This window comes from Mya arenaria, chromosome 12 (genome assembly GCF_026914265.1).
Source record: "Mya arenaria isolate MELC-2E11 chromosome 12, ASM2691426v1".
NCBI lineage: Eukaryota > Metazoa > Mollusca > Bivalvia > Myida > Myidae > Mya > Mya arenaria.
The window spans coordinates 56,693,370-56,709,294 of record NC_069133.1 but is presented as its reverse complement, the minus strand read 5'-3'; the positions used below and the strand labels follow the sequence as shown (position 1 = coordinate 56,709,294).

General features: G+C 38.8%; 2 protein-coding genes across 2 annotated transcripts; both read left to right on the top strand.

Annotated features, from left to right (window-relative positions):
• Positions 1-10,944: 10,944 nt before the first annotated feature.
• Positions 10,945-11,467, top strand: LOC128210821 (RNA-binding protein cabeza-like). Its single transcript, XM_052915174.1, has 2 exons — positions 10,945-11,316; positions 11,435-11,467. Exons 1-2 carry the CDS (start codon positions 10,945-10,947, stop codon positions 11,465-11,467), a joined length of 405 nt encoding a protein of 134 aa, XP_052771134.1.
• A 3,163-nt stretch (positions 11,468-14,630) lies between these two features.
• Positions 14,631-15,452, top strand: LOC128210820 (uncharacterized). The gene has a single exon (XM_052915173.1). It carries the CDS (start codon positions 14,631-14,633, stop codon positions 15,450-15,452), a length of 822 nt encoding a protein of 273 aa, XP_052771133.1.
• The last annotated feature ends 473 nt before the right edge of the window (positions 15,453-15,925 follow it).

Sequence of the window (15,925 nt, the reverse complement as noted above, 5' to 3'; positions counted from 1 at the left end):
CACATACGTACTTATAGTATCATAGACTCCAACCAGTCACATACGTACTTATAGTATCATAGGCTCCAAACAGTCACATACGTACTTATAGTATCATAGGCTCCAACCAGTCACATACGTACTTATAGTATCATAGACTCCAACCAGTCACATACGTACTTATAGTATCATAGGCTCCAACCAGTCACATACGTACTTATAGTACCATAGGCTCCAACCAGTCACATACGTACTTATAGTATCATAGGCTCCAACCAGTCACATATGTACTTATAGTACCATAGGCTCCAACCAGTCACATACGTACTTATAGTACCATAGGCTCCAACCAGTCACATACGTACTTATAGTACCATAGGCTCCAACCAGTCACAAACGTACTTATAGTACCATAGGCTCCAACCAGTCACATACGTACTTATAGTATCATAGGCTCCAAACAGTCACATACGTACTTATAGTATCATAGGCTCCAAACAGTCACATACGTACTTATAGTATCATAGGCTCCAACCAGTCACATACGTACTTATAGTATCATAGGCTCCAACCACTTATAGTATCATAGGCTCCAAACAGTCACATACGTACTTATAGTACCATAGGCTCCAACCAGTCACATACGTACTTATAGTATCATAGGCTCCAACCAGTCACATACGTACTTATAGTATCATAGGCTCCAAACAGTCACATACGTACTTATAGTATCATAGGCTCCAACCACTTATAGTATCATAGGCTCCAACCACTTATAGTATCATAGGCTCCAAACAGTCACATACGTACTTATAGTATCATAGGCTCCAACCACTTATAGTATCATAGGCTCCAACCACTTATAGTATCATAGGCTCCAACCAGTCACATACGTACTTATAGTACCATAGGCTCCAACCAGTCACATACGTACTTATAGTATCATAGGCTCCAACCAGTCACATACGTACTTATAGTACCATAGGCTCCGAACAGTCACATACGTACTTATAGTATCATAGGCTCCAACCAGTCACATACGTACTTATAGTATCATAGGCTCCAAACAGTCACATACGTACTTATAGTACCATAGGCTCCAAACAGTCACATACGTACTTATAGTATCATAGGCTCCAAACAGTCACATACGTACTTATAGTATCATACGCTCCAAACAGTCACATACGTACTTATAGTATCATAGGCTCCAAACAGTCACATACGTACTTATAGTACCATAGGCTCCAAACAGTCACATACGTACTTATAGTACCATAGGCTCCAAACAGTCACATACGTACTTATAGTATCATACGCTCCAAACAGTCACATACGTACTTATAGTATCATACGCTCCGAACAGTCACATACGTACTTATAGTATCATAGGCTCCAACCAGTCACATACGTACTTATAGTATCATAGGCTCCAACCAGTCACATACGTACTTATAGTATCATAGGCTCCAACCACTTATAGTATCATAGGCTCCAACCAGTCACATACGTACTTATAGTACCATAGGCTCCAAACAGTCACACACGTACTTATAGTATCATAAGCTCCAAACAGTCACATACGTACTTATAGTATCATAAACTCCAACCAGTCACATACGTACTTATAGTATCATAGGCTCCAACCACTTATAGTATCATAGGCTCCAACCACTTATAGTATCATAGGCTTCAAACAGTCACATACGTAATTATAGTATTATAAGCTCCAAACAGCCACATACGTACTTATAGTATCATAGGCTCCAACCAGTCACATACGTACTTATAGTATCATAGGCTCCAACCACTTATAGTATCATAGGCTCCAACCAGTCACATACGTACTTATAGTATCATAGACTCCAACCAGTCACATACGTACTTATAGTATCATAGGCTCCAACCAGTCACATACGTACTTATAGTACCATAGACTCCAACCAGTCACATACGTACTTATAGTATCATAAGCTCCAACCAGTCACAAACGTACTTATAGTATCATAGGCTCCAACCAGTCACATACGTACTTATTAACCAGTCACAAACGTACTTATAGTATCATAGGCTCCAACCAGTCACATACGTACTTATAGTATCATAAACTCCAAACAGTCACATACGTACTTATAGTATCATAAACTCCAACCAGTCACATACGTACTTATAGTATCATAGGCTCCAACCAGTCACATACGTACTTATAGTATCATAAGCTCCAAACAGTCACATACGCACTTATAGCATCATAAGCTCCAAACAGTCACATACGTACTTATAGTATCATAGGCTCCAAACAGTCACATACGTACTTATAGTATCATAGGCTCCAACCAGTCACATACGTACTTATAGTATCATAGGCTCCTACCAGTCACATATGTACTTATAGTATCATAGGCTCCAACCAGTCACATACGTACTTATAATATCATAAGCTCCAACCAGTCACATACGTACTTATAGTATCATAGGCTCCAACCAGTCACTTACGTACTTATAGTATCATAGGCTCCAACCAGTCACATACGTACTTATAGTATCATAGACTCCAACCAGTCACATACGTACTTATAGTATCATAGGCTCCAACCAGTCACATACGTACTTATAGTATCATAGGCTCCAACCAGTCACATACGTACTTATAGTATCATAGGCTCCAACCAGTCACATACGTACTTATAGTATCATAGGCTCCAACCAGTCACTTACGTACTTATAGTATCATAGGCTCCAAACAGTCACATACGTACTTATAGTATCATAGGCTCCAACCAGTCACATACGTACTTATAGTATCATAGACTCCAACCAGTCACATACGTACTTATAATATCATAGGCTCCAACCAGTCACATACGTACTTATAGTATCATACGCTCCAACCAGTCACATACGTACTTATAGTATCATAAGCTCCAACCAGTCACATACGTACTTATAGTATCATAAGCTCCGAACAGTCACATACGTACTTATAGTATCATACGCTCCAAACAGTCACATACGTACTTATAGTATCATAGGCTCCAAACAGTCACATACGTACTTATAGTACCATAGGCTCCAAACAGTCACATACGTACTTATAGTATCATAAACTCCAACCAGTCACATACGTACTTATAGTATCATAAGCTCCGAACAGTCACATACGTACTTATAGTATCATAAACTCCAACCAGTCACATACGTACTTATAGTATCATAGGCTCCAAACAGTCACATACGTACTTATAGTACCATAGGCTCCAAACAGTCACATACGTACTTATAGTACCATAGGCTCCAAACAGTTACATACGTACTTATAGTATCATAAACTCCAAACAGTCACATACGTACTTATAGTATCATAGGCTCTGACCAGTCACATACGTACTTATAGTATCATAGGCTCCAACCAGTCACATACGTACTTATAGTATCATAGGCTCCAACCAGTCACATACGTACTTATAGTATCATAGGCTCCAACCAGTCACATACGTACTTATAGTATCATAGGCTCCAACCAGTCACATACGTACTTATAGTATCATAGGCTCCAACCAGTCACATACGTACTTATAGTATCATAAGCTCCAACCAGTCACATACGTACTTATAGTATCATAACCTTCAACCAGTCACATACGTACTTATAGTATCATACGCTCCAACCAGTCACATACGTACTTATAGTATCATACGCTCCAAACAGTCACATACGTACTTATAGTATCATAGGCTCCGACCAGTCACATACGTACTTATAGTACCATAGGCTCCGACCAGTCACATACGTACTTATAGTACCATAGGCTCCAACCAGTCACATACGTACTTATAGTATCATAGGCTCCAAACAGTCACATACGTACTTATAGTACCATAGGCTCCAACCAGTCACAAACGTACTTATAGTATCATAGGCTCCAACCAGTCACATACGTACTTATAGTATCATAGGCTCCAAACAGTCACATACGTACTTATAGTATCATAGGCTATAATTCAAGAGTTTAATGATTTATTGTATATTTACTGTAAGAATGTTTGGAGTAAATGTTTGCGCCTATGCAAGTTTATCATTTTTTGACTGTTGACATGTACATGTAACGAGTTTGACTGGATCATATTCCGCCTTTCGTTTCATTGTAATAATTACTTCATCAATTGAATTTATCGTCTTCTACAGAGGAACAAAACGTATTTTCGGGACGTTTCATCAAGACAGCCTACCTACAATATAAATTTAGAATTTCTTTCGGTGCGAAAACAAAATAACCACATTCACTCGACACAATTGACTGGTTCATTATTAAGCTGAGATGATATAAGCTCAATAGCAATAGGCAATTTACAAAAATGCGTTCGATGATAGTAATGAACAAAAGTATATAAACTCCTGTCATTTCATTTTTTTTATTTTTTTGACAGGCACATGTAACATTATTGTTGCATTCATTTTAAGTCAAAATGTCGAGCGCGCTATCCAACCAAAGTTGTTGTTTGATGGAAATATGTTATTGGTCTGTCACGGGGCGTCAAACTAAGTGGGCCATAACCCGTTTGTAAAATTATCTTGATTAAATGATCATAATGGTGCTTGCAAGTACCCAGCTCAAACGACAAGTTTAGAGTGTTCTTTTAAACAGGTGCCGGTTCTTAACCCAGGCTAAGAGCTCATAGATGAAGGCCACAGCGTTCGGTTCATCTTTGTCAAATTCCATTGATTGCCTAATTATAAAGGGTGTGTGTACTGCCCATACATGGGCATGGTCAGACATGTTTGGCAAAATCAGCTCACCTGCTCAAAGGTCTAGATGATTGTTTGGATGAACTTTGGGAAGCTTCATCCTCGAGAGGGAATGGTGTTTAACTGTTATGGGGTAATCACAGGTCAAATGATTTTTGACTGTATTGTGAAAAAAGGCAATGTATGTGTCAGTTGAGGGTATTCATCACGGTAATGAATAGCTCTTGTAATTATTAGTTTGCTCTGTGTGTGTGTGTGTGTGTGTGTGTGTGTGTATACAAGACTTAGGCTATAGTAATTGGGTGTTTAAATGGTTTATGTTACTTGTATGAGGAAGTAAGTATGCATAACAATTGTTAACGTTTATTTGTTCTTACGTAATACTATAAATGTAATAAGGCAAGCAATCCATCATTAGGATGCAAAGATGTGTTCGTGCATTTTAGAATTACACAATAATGCCGCTACAGTTATGATATGATGTATCAATAATGCCGCTACAGTTATGATATGGTGTATTAATAATGCCGCTACAGTTATGATATGGTGTATTAATAATGCCGCTACAGTTATGATATGGTGTATTAATAACGCCGCTACAGTTATGATATGGTGTATTAATAACGCCGCTACAGTTATGATATGGTGTATTAATAACGCCGCTACAGTTATGATATGGTGTATTAATAATGCCGCTACAGTTATGATATGGTGTATTAATAATGCCGCTACAGTTATAATATGATGTATTAAAGGGACAAGAAAAAAAGAAAAATGACAAAAACTTACATGAAATTGATATCGTTGCGTTTCACGCATTGAATCTTACTTACTGATGTATCACATTTTTAAAGACACATGTATCTTTCGTATTTTAGCATAATTTTCCAATTCGAAACTTACTGGGTGTGCCTACAACATAAATCCCAGTTAATTGAAAAATAGAGTCGCTGTATGTATCTGTACTAATCACGTGACTTTCACATGATAAATATACACACTATAAATTGGGAAACCATTATGCGCTATTTTTAAATTGGTAAACTCAGCTGAGACAGCGACAAAATATTCTTTTAATCATGTAAACTGGTGTATTATCGGCCTCATACAAGCTCATATTGACAATTCTAGGCGTGTTTTGTGGAAATAATGAATTTGCCGATTTGGGGACCATCCGGTGTCTAGTCCCTTTAAAGGAAGGTAATGAAACGAATTTAACTATTATTACATAGCAATTTTGTTAATGAGTTTCTTAAATACAATTTTAACGTCTCTATAAAAAAAGCGCTGAAAAATAATAACAAATATTCAAACTTAACATTTTGTATCTTTAAAATGAAACTTTACAAGTGTCAAATTTTATATTAATGGTGTATGGCTTACCGTAAATATGTAATATGCTTATTGTATAAAATGAAGTGGAAATAATAAAAGATAAAACATTTCAATTATATGCAGTTGTCTTGTATCTCTAAAACCACTAAGATGAGTATATGCCACCAGAGGATCTACCCTCTTGTCATTCGTAACTGCTTAAGCAGTAGGTGTAAGGCTTTCTTCAGTTCAGACTACTACTTTGAGGCTTGAACAACAGCAGTAAGGGCTAAGCAACACGGGTTATCAAGCTTAAAATAATACATGCCATGATGGTAATGAAAATAAAATATGATGCGGGTAATAACAACCTTGTGCGTTTCTGGAAAAAAACGTTAGACAGGGAAAAGTCTATAAAACTGGGTTGAAGGTCACTGATCTCGTGTATACTAACATTTGTTGCCAAACATATTGATAATGCCTATCAAAACTGCCTTAACCTAGTATTCTTTTGAGCAGCTACTTAAATTAAATATTTGATTATTGAGGTCTATGTTTTACAACACGTGGTTGTCAATAATTTTAACAACTCGTGTTTATGGCCAAATTTGTTAAGAATTATATTACTTTTAAACCCGTGTCGCAATGCATAATAAAATGAGATACCTTTAAGGCTTAAAAACATGGTCCTGTAATGACAAATATTCAGCCGCCTCCACAATGCCTATTTCAGGTAACATGTGTATGTGTACTGGTCACCTTAAAGCTGCACTCTCACAGATTGAACGTTTGACAACTTTTTTATATTTTGTCTTGGAACTAGCCAATTTTTGCGAAAATCCATTGAAACCAGTTAAATGTTACTGCTGACAAAATATAAGATCGCAGATTTTTATATTTAAGTTAAACAATTGATGTTTTATGCATAATGCAAGTTGTAAGAATGGTTAACCTGTGAGAGTGCAGCTTTAAAGAATGGTGTTTATATTACAAATATTTAGAAGACCAGAACTTTAGTATTTTTTTGTATAATGCATTCTTTTAAAAAACTTATGTCATTTGTGCATTATATGTCTCCATTTGTGGAACTAAATCCTGTTAAATTTCAAGTAAAGTCAATATTGAAAATATAGAAATGGTCTCCTTTATATGGTCCTCCTGATGTAGAATCCAGGGTTATAATAAGTACCGGGGTTAGTAGGTGACCCAATATGGGATATACGGGGCAAAGGAAACCATATCGGGTGAAAGCGAATATATGGTTTCCTGTGCCCCGTATATCCCATATCGGGTCACCTACTAACCCCGTAACGTGTATATGACGTTGACAACCTGTTTTCATGTTTAAATCTTTCATTTATTCATCGGAATATTCATTGGAATCGGAAAATACACGCCATTTTGGTACGATATAAATTTGGTGAACCAAACTACAGAACAGTATCATAAACTGCTTCATCAAACTACATCACAGTATGATAGTATGACAAATTATAGTGCAATATGATAATAGAACAAATAAAAGTACTTTGGTTGGATAGCGCGATCATATTATGATAATAAAACACATATACATTTGTTTTACAAGCATATGTTTGTTGGAACAATCAACTTTGCAATAAATGAATTATTAGTTTACAGATACAGATCGTTAAATTTCAGTATTTAGACATAAATACGGTAATTCATTCATCCTGTCACTTGCATACAAATCGGTCCAATAACAAGATGCCATGTTTATATAGAGAATACTTGGTTAGTGCCGTGGATGGAGGAAGTTTATCTGGCAAGGTGGAGGAATTTATCGGGTGAGCCGAAGTGCTGGTCGGGTGACTTGCGGAATAATTGTTACATCATCAGATAATGTTTGGTGACTGATCAATGTTAATGCACTTTTAAAAGTTTTTTTGTTTTGAATTGATATTGATGTATTAAAATGCAATGACTTTGACTACAAGCTTATTGAAAAAAGTTGAACAGTTTTGAGAACTATTGGGGGGGGGGCGATTTTGATAAACATGGATACCGAGTGTACCGACGTCAACAGGGAAAAAACAGTTGTCCCCCTTATTTTTAAGGATACTTAATAATTATAAGGTTATATATATTGGCAAACATAATGTTCAATTGTTTATTATTTGCTGTGATTAATCAGATTTTGTGAATTAATCATGTCTTTGTTGCACTTGATTTGAGTACATAAATAATGAACTTCTTACGATAAAAATAGCTTATTTACTCCAGCATACTTATAAATGCTTGACTTGTTGAAGCCGGTGGTGTACATGGATTTACCCCAGTAGGCGGGTGCATAAAACCTATTATGGTTTCAGCCCCGATATTGCAAGTGCTCATATTTCGAAATTATGAAAATAAAGCTCAGTCTAATGGATGTGGGTGTATATACATACAACGGGATTTCATTAAAGTGTTGCATTCAGTATGCTAAAAAATGGTTATTTGATAACTGCATTCTTAAAAAAACTGCCACGGGAAGGGACACCCTTGACGCCCCCTCCAACTGTGTTGACAAAAAACACTCATAAAGACCTTCACACGTCGAAGTCTCACTTGAATATATTGGCGTTCACTGTAATGATTCAAGTTCGCCCATGATTGATGTGGGGTTGAGGAACAATAGTTGACATGTTTATGAACAGTGCACATTGCGCCGATACGCAGTGCTCTGCTGTTAACAAGTTTTCCATCAAATTTGTGACCTAATCAGTAACTAACAGTTTGAGACCGAATAGTTGTTAACGAACGGTTGACATTTTGTTATGGTAGTAAATTGTCAACTTCTGGCTTATATCTAGACGATGTCAACTGCCAATAGCGTGCTAAGAACGTATACTAACGCTACACTCAGTAATGGCTTTATCGAATTCTCGCTGCGTATTTTGACGTTGATCACCTCTCTCCTACAGTATGGACGTTGTCAGTGTTGTTCAGGCCTGTGAAAATCGTGTTCACCAATCAAGTATGTCTTCACAGTCACGTAGCTACGGCCATGTTCTAGCCGGTACCGCTAGCGGACTAGCGACCCTTGGAAACACGGTATCACGGCTCAGAGGCCATATTTCACTGCTCGTAATCAAATGTCGACTTTGACAGGTCCCATGTTCTCTATACATACATGGCAAGTCGCTACTCGCTTTTATAGTCCTTCGATTATTTCAGTTTTACCATTCGCTCAGAAGACCGCACCGGAACCGGTTCTTTTTTAACCATGGATAGGTCAGTGACTCGCTTTTTATACATATACCATACGTTTAATAATAAAATGTTCATTAAGTTTCATAATTGAATTATGTTTCATGTTCGATTTAATTAAAATATTATTGATATATTCGGTTAATTTTTGGAATTAACTATGAAATAAATAACGTATAAGATGTGTCTTATGGTTAGATAAGTACGGATGTGTAAGCGGACCTTGAAATTTTGTAGTGTATATTTTTTTCTTTTTCAAAAACGGATACCACGCATACCGCTACATCATTGCAGAAAAATATATTATTCGTTTGCTCTATATCCCAAAAGTGCCGTACTCTCAGACATTGATCGACGGGACGGGTCACTTGAAACGAACTCTGATTAAAGGAGAATATATTAAAACTTTATCCCGGAGTGAAATTCGAAATTTACCCATGTATTTCCATGGGCTTATTTGCTTCATCTTTTTTCCAAAAGATAATGTATTGAACGCGCTTCATATGTATATAACAGCTGTTTAAGATTCAAAAAGAGTGACTTGACCGCTTGTTTCAAATTAAGCAACTATGGAAGCGCTTGGTGGACTTCCAAATATCGCTTTATTGTGTTGTTGTACATGTCGCAAAACCATGAAACAATGCAACGATATAGTTGCATTTTAATTGGGACAACATACTTTGTTATAGATATGCATTTTTGACAAAATGTTTACGGACAAATCGGATATTCCTTAAACGTTACCATACTATTTGCAGAAAAAAATAATTCTAGTAGACATGCCATTCAAAATTAAAAATAGAAAAAAACTTAAGAATAAAATAGTAGTAACAACTGGTCAATCAGTCCTGTCCCTTGCTACTTAAAATAATTTACCACATTTTAGCCTTAAATGTTATAATTGTGGGAACTACTTTTATGCGCAGTCACCCATAGTCGCTTAGGTGTTAATCCGGTCTGGTCATTGTTCAGTTTAATTTCGTTCCGTCCAGACGTCCAGTATTCGACTTAAAAAAAAACGTGTTTGGTCCGCAGTGTTTGGGTAGAAATTGAAGGAGTACGCAAGGGGCGTGAGGGGACGTATTCTAAAGACGCACGCCTAACACCTATAATCATTTCTTCAGACAAAAATCAACAACGTACCAGGTTTTATTGTATTCAAACGAAGCATGATTGAACACAGAAATAGTCAATTGCTATTACTGTAGAACATGCTATAAAATATCCGAACACGTGTCATGGACAGTTCTAATGTTCTATTTCAAAGGAAAGTGACAACCTCTATTATAAGTGATGCGGATTTTATGGCATGTCGTGATCTGTAACAGGTTGTATCATTGGACCGGACTCATTGATTAGTTGTAACTACTTTTTAATTATTTTCATTTTTTATATTTTTGGAGACATGTCTACTTGACAATCTGAAAAAATAATTAGTAACTGATTTGAAAAATGACGTTGAGTTCTTAATAATTATATCGTTTTAGCGCTGGAAACATGTTTACAAAGTTTTACCATAGGTTTGATTTTAGATGTTAACTCTTTTTCATAAAATCATCAACGAATTCAGTGCAGCTTGATTAATTTCTGACAGAATGCAATAAAGGTACCAAAAATGTAACAGTTGTGTAAAAATAAGTCCTGTTAGTGTGCCCAACTCGTATCATTTCAATGTTTACAGATCCGTGCCCATGTGTTATTGCTTACTTGTTTGCTGTCTGCTGTACAAAACCGGAAATGGTCAGAAGCTGTACAACCCGCCACCGGGGAAGGGCGGCATTATTTCCGGTTCTATGCCAAAGTCGGTCGGCACAATAGTGGAGCCCTACCCGGCGCCCTTTGACCGCGTGGACATGAGCGGCGCCGGGCAAGCCGTCTACCCCGACCAGGCAGTTGATTACGGGCGAAAAGGCCACGGCGGCATTGACTACGGGATGTCACCAAATGGCCATGGTGGCGGCGGCGGTGGTGGTGCCGGCGGTGGTGGTGGCGGCGGAGTGATAGACTACGGGATCCCACGGGAAATCCATGGTGGTGGAGGCGGCGGCGGAATAGACTACGGGGTGCCACAGAAAGGACATAGCGGCGGCGGCGGTATTGGCGGAATGGATTATGGGATGCCACTGAAAGGCCATGGCGGCGGCGGTGGTGGCGTAATAGACTACGGGAGTTCACAAAAAGGCATTGGCGGCGGTGGTGGGGTTGGCGGAATAGACCAGGGGATGTCACAAATAGGTCATGGTGGCGGCGGCCCGGTTATCGATGTAGGAGGTGGCGGAATGGGTGGGAGGCTGTTTCCGATGGAAAGAATAACAAAACATGTCCGAACGATGGAACACCACTACGATCCCAACGGTAAGATTCTTTGTTAAACGAACATGGTTCACTATCTATATCAACGTGCCTTATTTACGCAATTAAGAGCATATTTATTCATGTTTGTGTTTTAGCATTTCACACATATGCTACACATTCGTCTGTTTTTTTTCTACATATATGAACAACCTTTTATTTCAATTCATTAAAAGACAATGCTGCAAATTTCATATATAAGCTCCATATTTGTTTAACGTTTCATAAATATGCATAAATATTTTAATAAAATAAGGAACACATCTACAGTAATCGGACCATTCATGTCGCTAAAGTTCCCCAAAAGTAAAGAAATATCACTAAAATCTAACATTTTTCATTTCCCTCATGTTAAACCACATGTTTTTATTTTCACTATACCTACGTAGTGGTGTACATGACCATTTAAAGATTGTTTGGATAGAAGTATTGTTCTCCCTCGTGCAAAATATTAAAAAAAATATGTGACGTGATATTCTACACCTATATACGAACTAATATGTTCTTGATACAATGGGGGGGGGGAGGTCAATGTTGATTTTTATAGAAATAAATTCATATATTAATTACAGTGAAAATATCATTGAGAATTAAAATTAAACCAGTTACTTCATGTTTTAAGAATAATTGGATAACCTGCAATATATGAAAACTTGATCTATATAATACATGAGGCAGAAGGATATCATAGGCGGATCCAGGGGGGGGGGGGGCGTACCCGGCGTCCCCCCCCCTCTAAAATTTTCCAAGTATATGTATAAATTATTAATATCGTTCCATCATTGTAGATAGCTTTTAAGGTTATGATTTGCTCCACACAAAAAAATAGATCTCGATTTGCCGTGGTTGTATCGAACATCTATTTGGACACATTGTACTCTTACGAAACATAATTGGTCCGAGACGTTGTGGAACGCTCTTATCGATTAAATTATCTATTATGACGTATTCAGTAGAATGTGTTTGGTCATTAAAACTTGTTTGGTCCGTCTGAAAACTGGTAAAACAGTTGACTGAGTGTAAAACAGCTTGGATCCAGATCAGACGCCGAGTTAGTTCGTCCAAGCTGGTTAACTTTAAAATTACTATGGTCGCGATCGGTATGATAAGGGTCAACACTGTTTATAGCGGTAAGGGACAATTTACGAGAGGCAATTCATTTAAACTCATAAAAAAAACAATTTCCCACTATGGCGTCAATTTCTATCTGCTCGAGATGCTAATACATGCGTATCTATGAAGTAAATGGGTAATTTCGATAAAGTTTTGTTTGTAACCCTAAGCATGCCGATAGCGACCGTTGTGATGTCGTCAACCAGATTGGATCCGGATCAGACGCCGAGTAACTCGGCGTCTAATCCGGATCCAAACCGTTTAGCAATCCAGTAACATTTTCACCAAATCCGATAATATGAAACAAGATTAACTTAAAAGATCAAATACACGAGAATTCAGCGGACTACTTGCTTAAAGCAGACACTTTCACTCGGTGTCACTGAACAAACATTAAAGTTTGCCCAATAACTGTATGAATTACTTTTTCAATTTTACCAAGGTCTTTCAATTTATGCCGGGAAAAAAACTTGATTTATAGGGAGGTGACGATCAGCTTAACGGCGTTACTACGTTACAAAGTGTCTCTCGCAGTTCAAGCTTTGTAAAAACAGTGTAAACTATGGAACGCCGGGGCGCAATGCTTCTTGCGAATGCGAAATACTTCATGCTTTTTGCATAATGCTTAATGTTTTTTGCAAAACGCTTAATGCTTTATGCGAAATGCTTTTTGCGAATTGCTCAATGCGAAATTCTTTTTGCGAAATGCGAAATGCGAAAAGCTTCGATTCAATATTTTTTACCGTTGTTAGCATAAATTGAGCAGAATCATTTTGTATGAAATGAAAAAAGGAACACATTAATTTGAAAAATACTTTTATCTGCATGTAATAGTCTAAGAGGTGAAAAATAATACGTATGCTGTGTCTATTCATTAGAATAACATATATAAACACACCAATACAATATAATATTCAGAAACGGTAAAGTAAAGAGGTGTCCTAGAGAAAATATGCCAGAAAGTCAGTTAGATTGCGAATAGCAAGATGTGCAACTCTGTATATTGCTGTAAACGCGTTAGGTTAGAAAGAGTATCGTTTCTTCCACCGTATAATAATATTTCTGTAGCAGTATCAGTAGCCTGTGTCTTACATCCCCTTCACTGCCGGGAGCAGTTCGGAACGTGCACAATATTTCGTCCGATTCAATTTGATTGTGTTATGCCATATGCGAAATGCTTTTTGGGAAATGATTTTTGTGCAAAATACGAGATGCTAAATGCTTTTAAAATGCTTCATGCTTCATGCGAGATGCGAAGGAAATCCGTTATTCAGGAGGTGTTACTATATTTAGATATCACATAGCACGAGCTTCCGTAATTCCGTACCCGGCCATTCGATTGGTCGAAAATGAAACTATTGTTCTATATATAGCATTTGCATAACGCATTTCGCAAGAAGCATTGAGCCCCGGCGTTCCATAGTAAACACATGCAATAGTTTAAGAGCTTGAGGCCGTCGCGAAGGCCTCCGACCCCCTGAATTACCATGAAAACACATGGGGGCCTTAGCGGCCAACAGAAGTCAATTTCAGAAGTTACGCCCCCCCCCCCCCCCCAACTGAGAAACCTGGATCCGCCACTGGATATCTTTATGAAAGTTTATGTTCCGCACTTATGATGTCAAAACTTTTTGTATGCGTTTAAATGCCCAAACTTATTAAAAAAATGATGTATATTCGCATCTAACTATGACATTATTTCTTTGTAGGGGGCAGTATCTCAGGGGGAGTAGCTGGACCCATCAATGGTGGGGGCGGCAGTGGTAAAGGTCATGGCGGTCAGGGCGGTCACAGAGGCAGCGGTTCTATCGGAGGCGGGGTTGGCGGCATCGCGATCCGCCCTGACAGGTCGAGACGGCGCCCTGTGCCTTATCCCCGTCCCGAACCGTACCCTGTCCCGTACCCCGTCCCAATGCACGTTCCATCACCAAAACCTAACCAGCATCGTGAAACAGTTCGTACTATTCCGTATCCCGTACAAGTCCCGGTCCCAGTGCGCGTACCGCAGCCAGTTACTGTACGAGTTCCGGAGCCGTATCCAGTGCACGTGTCACAGCCATATCCCGTTTACATTCCCCAGACGTATCCATCAGGCGGCGGCGTCGCCAGGAGACGTGATCCTTGCGCGGACTACCGGATGTGCGTCCAGGGTTACGGGCGCCGCGCCTGCTACCAGTACGATACGTACGGTTGTGACTACGGCTACGCGTACGGCGGAGCTGATTATGGCAGATACTCAGGCCCGTACGGTTTGGGGATGTATTACGGGGATGCGGACTTTAATTCCCCTGATCTCGACTACAGCGACATTATGAGGATGAGAACGATGGGTTATGGACGAGGGGCGATGGGTTATGGACGAGGGGCGAGGGGTTATGGAGGGGGCAGAATGATGGGAAGGGGTGGGATGTACGGCAGTCGCGGAATGAGATGGGGAACAGGAATTGGTGGGGCAGGATTCGGTTATGGCGCTGCGCTAAGAGGACGTGGTGGTTTCGGTGTGCGCGGCGGATTTGGCTCACGCGGCGGGTTCGGTATGTCGGGGGGAAATCAGGGACGCGGATTCGGAGTGCGGGGTTGGGGCGGGTCGGCTATGGGCGGCGCGGGAGGAAGAGGTGGCGGCGGTGACGGTGAAGGTGGCAGCGCTGGCGAGGGCGGCAGTGGCGGATCCGGGGGATCCGGAGGATCTGGGGGGTCTGGGAGAGACTACTGGGAACATGATAACGACGATTGAGGATGAGTTACGGACATTAGTGTTACATTTATTTACCCATATATTTACTTTATACACGCTGAACAATGTGTTGCCTATCAAAGAAACACAAACATTGTAATTACGCTTTTTGCGTGATTATGTAGATCTTACGAATGATAAACATGTATTTTTATAATTCTCCTTTTACTTTATTTTAACGCTTCAAAACATGAGATCAGAATCAAATGTCTCTTAAACGATGTCTGTTGGTATCGCCACTTGAAGAGTTCATAACAAGACAAGTACATGTTATAGCTCGTTTGTCTTGAATGATTTCACGTGTCATTATAGGCATAATGTGTTGTGTCATACAGTTAAATAAATTATTTATTGTAGTTAATATTTCTTGATTTTCCTCCTCAAGTGCAAGATTTGTATGACATTTTAAAATCAACAGCCGTAGAAGCATAAAGGGTAAATTAATCTTCCGGGTTTTCGGTTATGTATTTTTG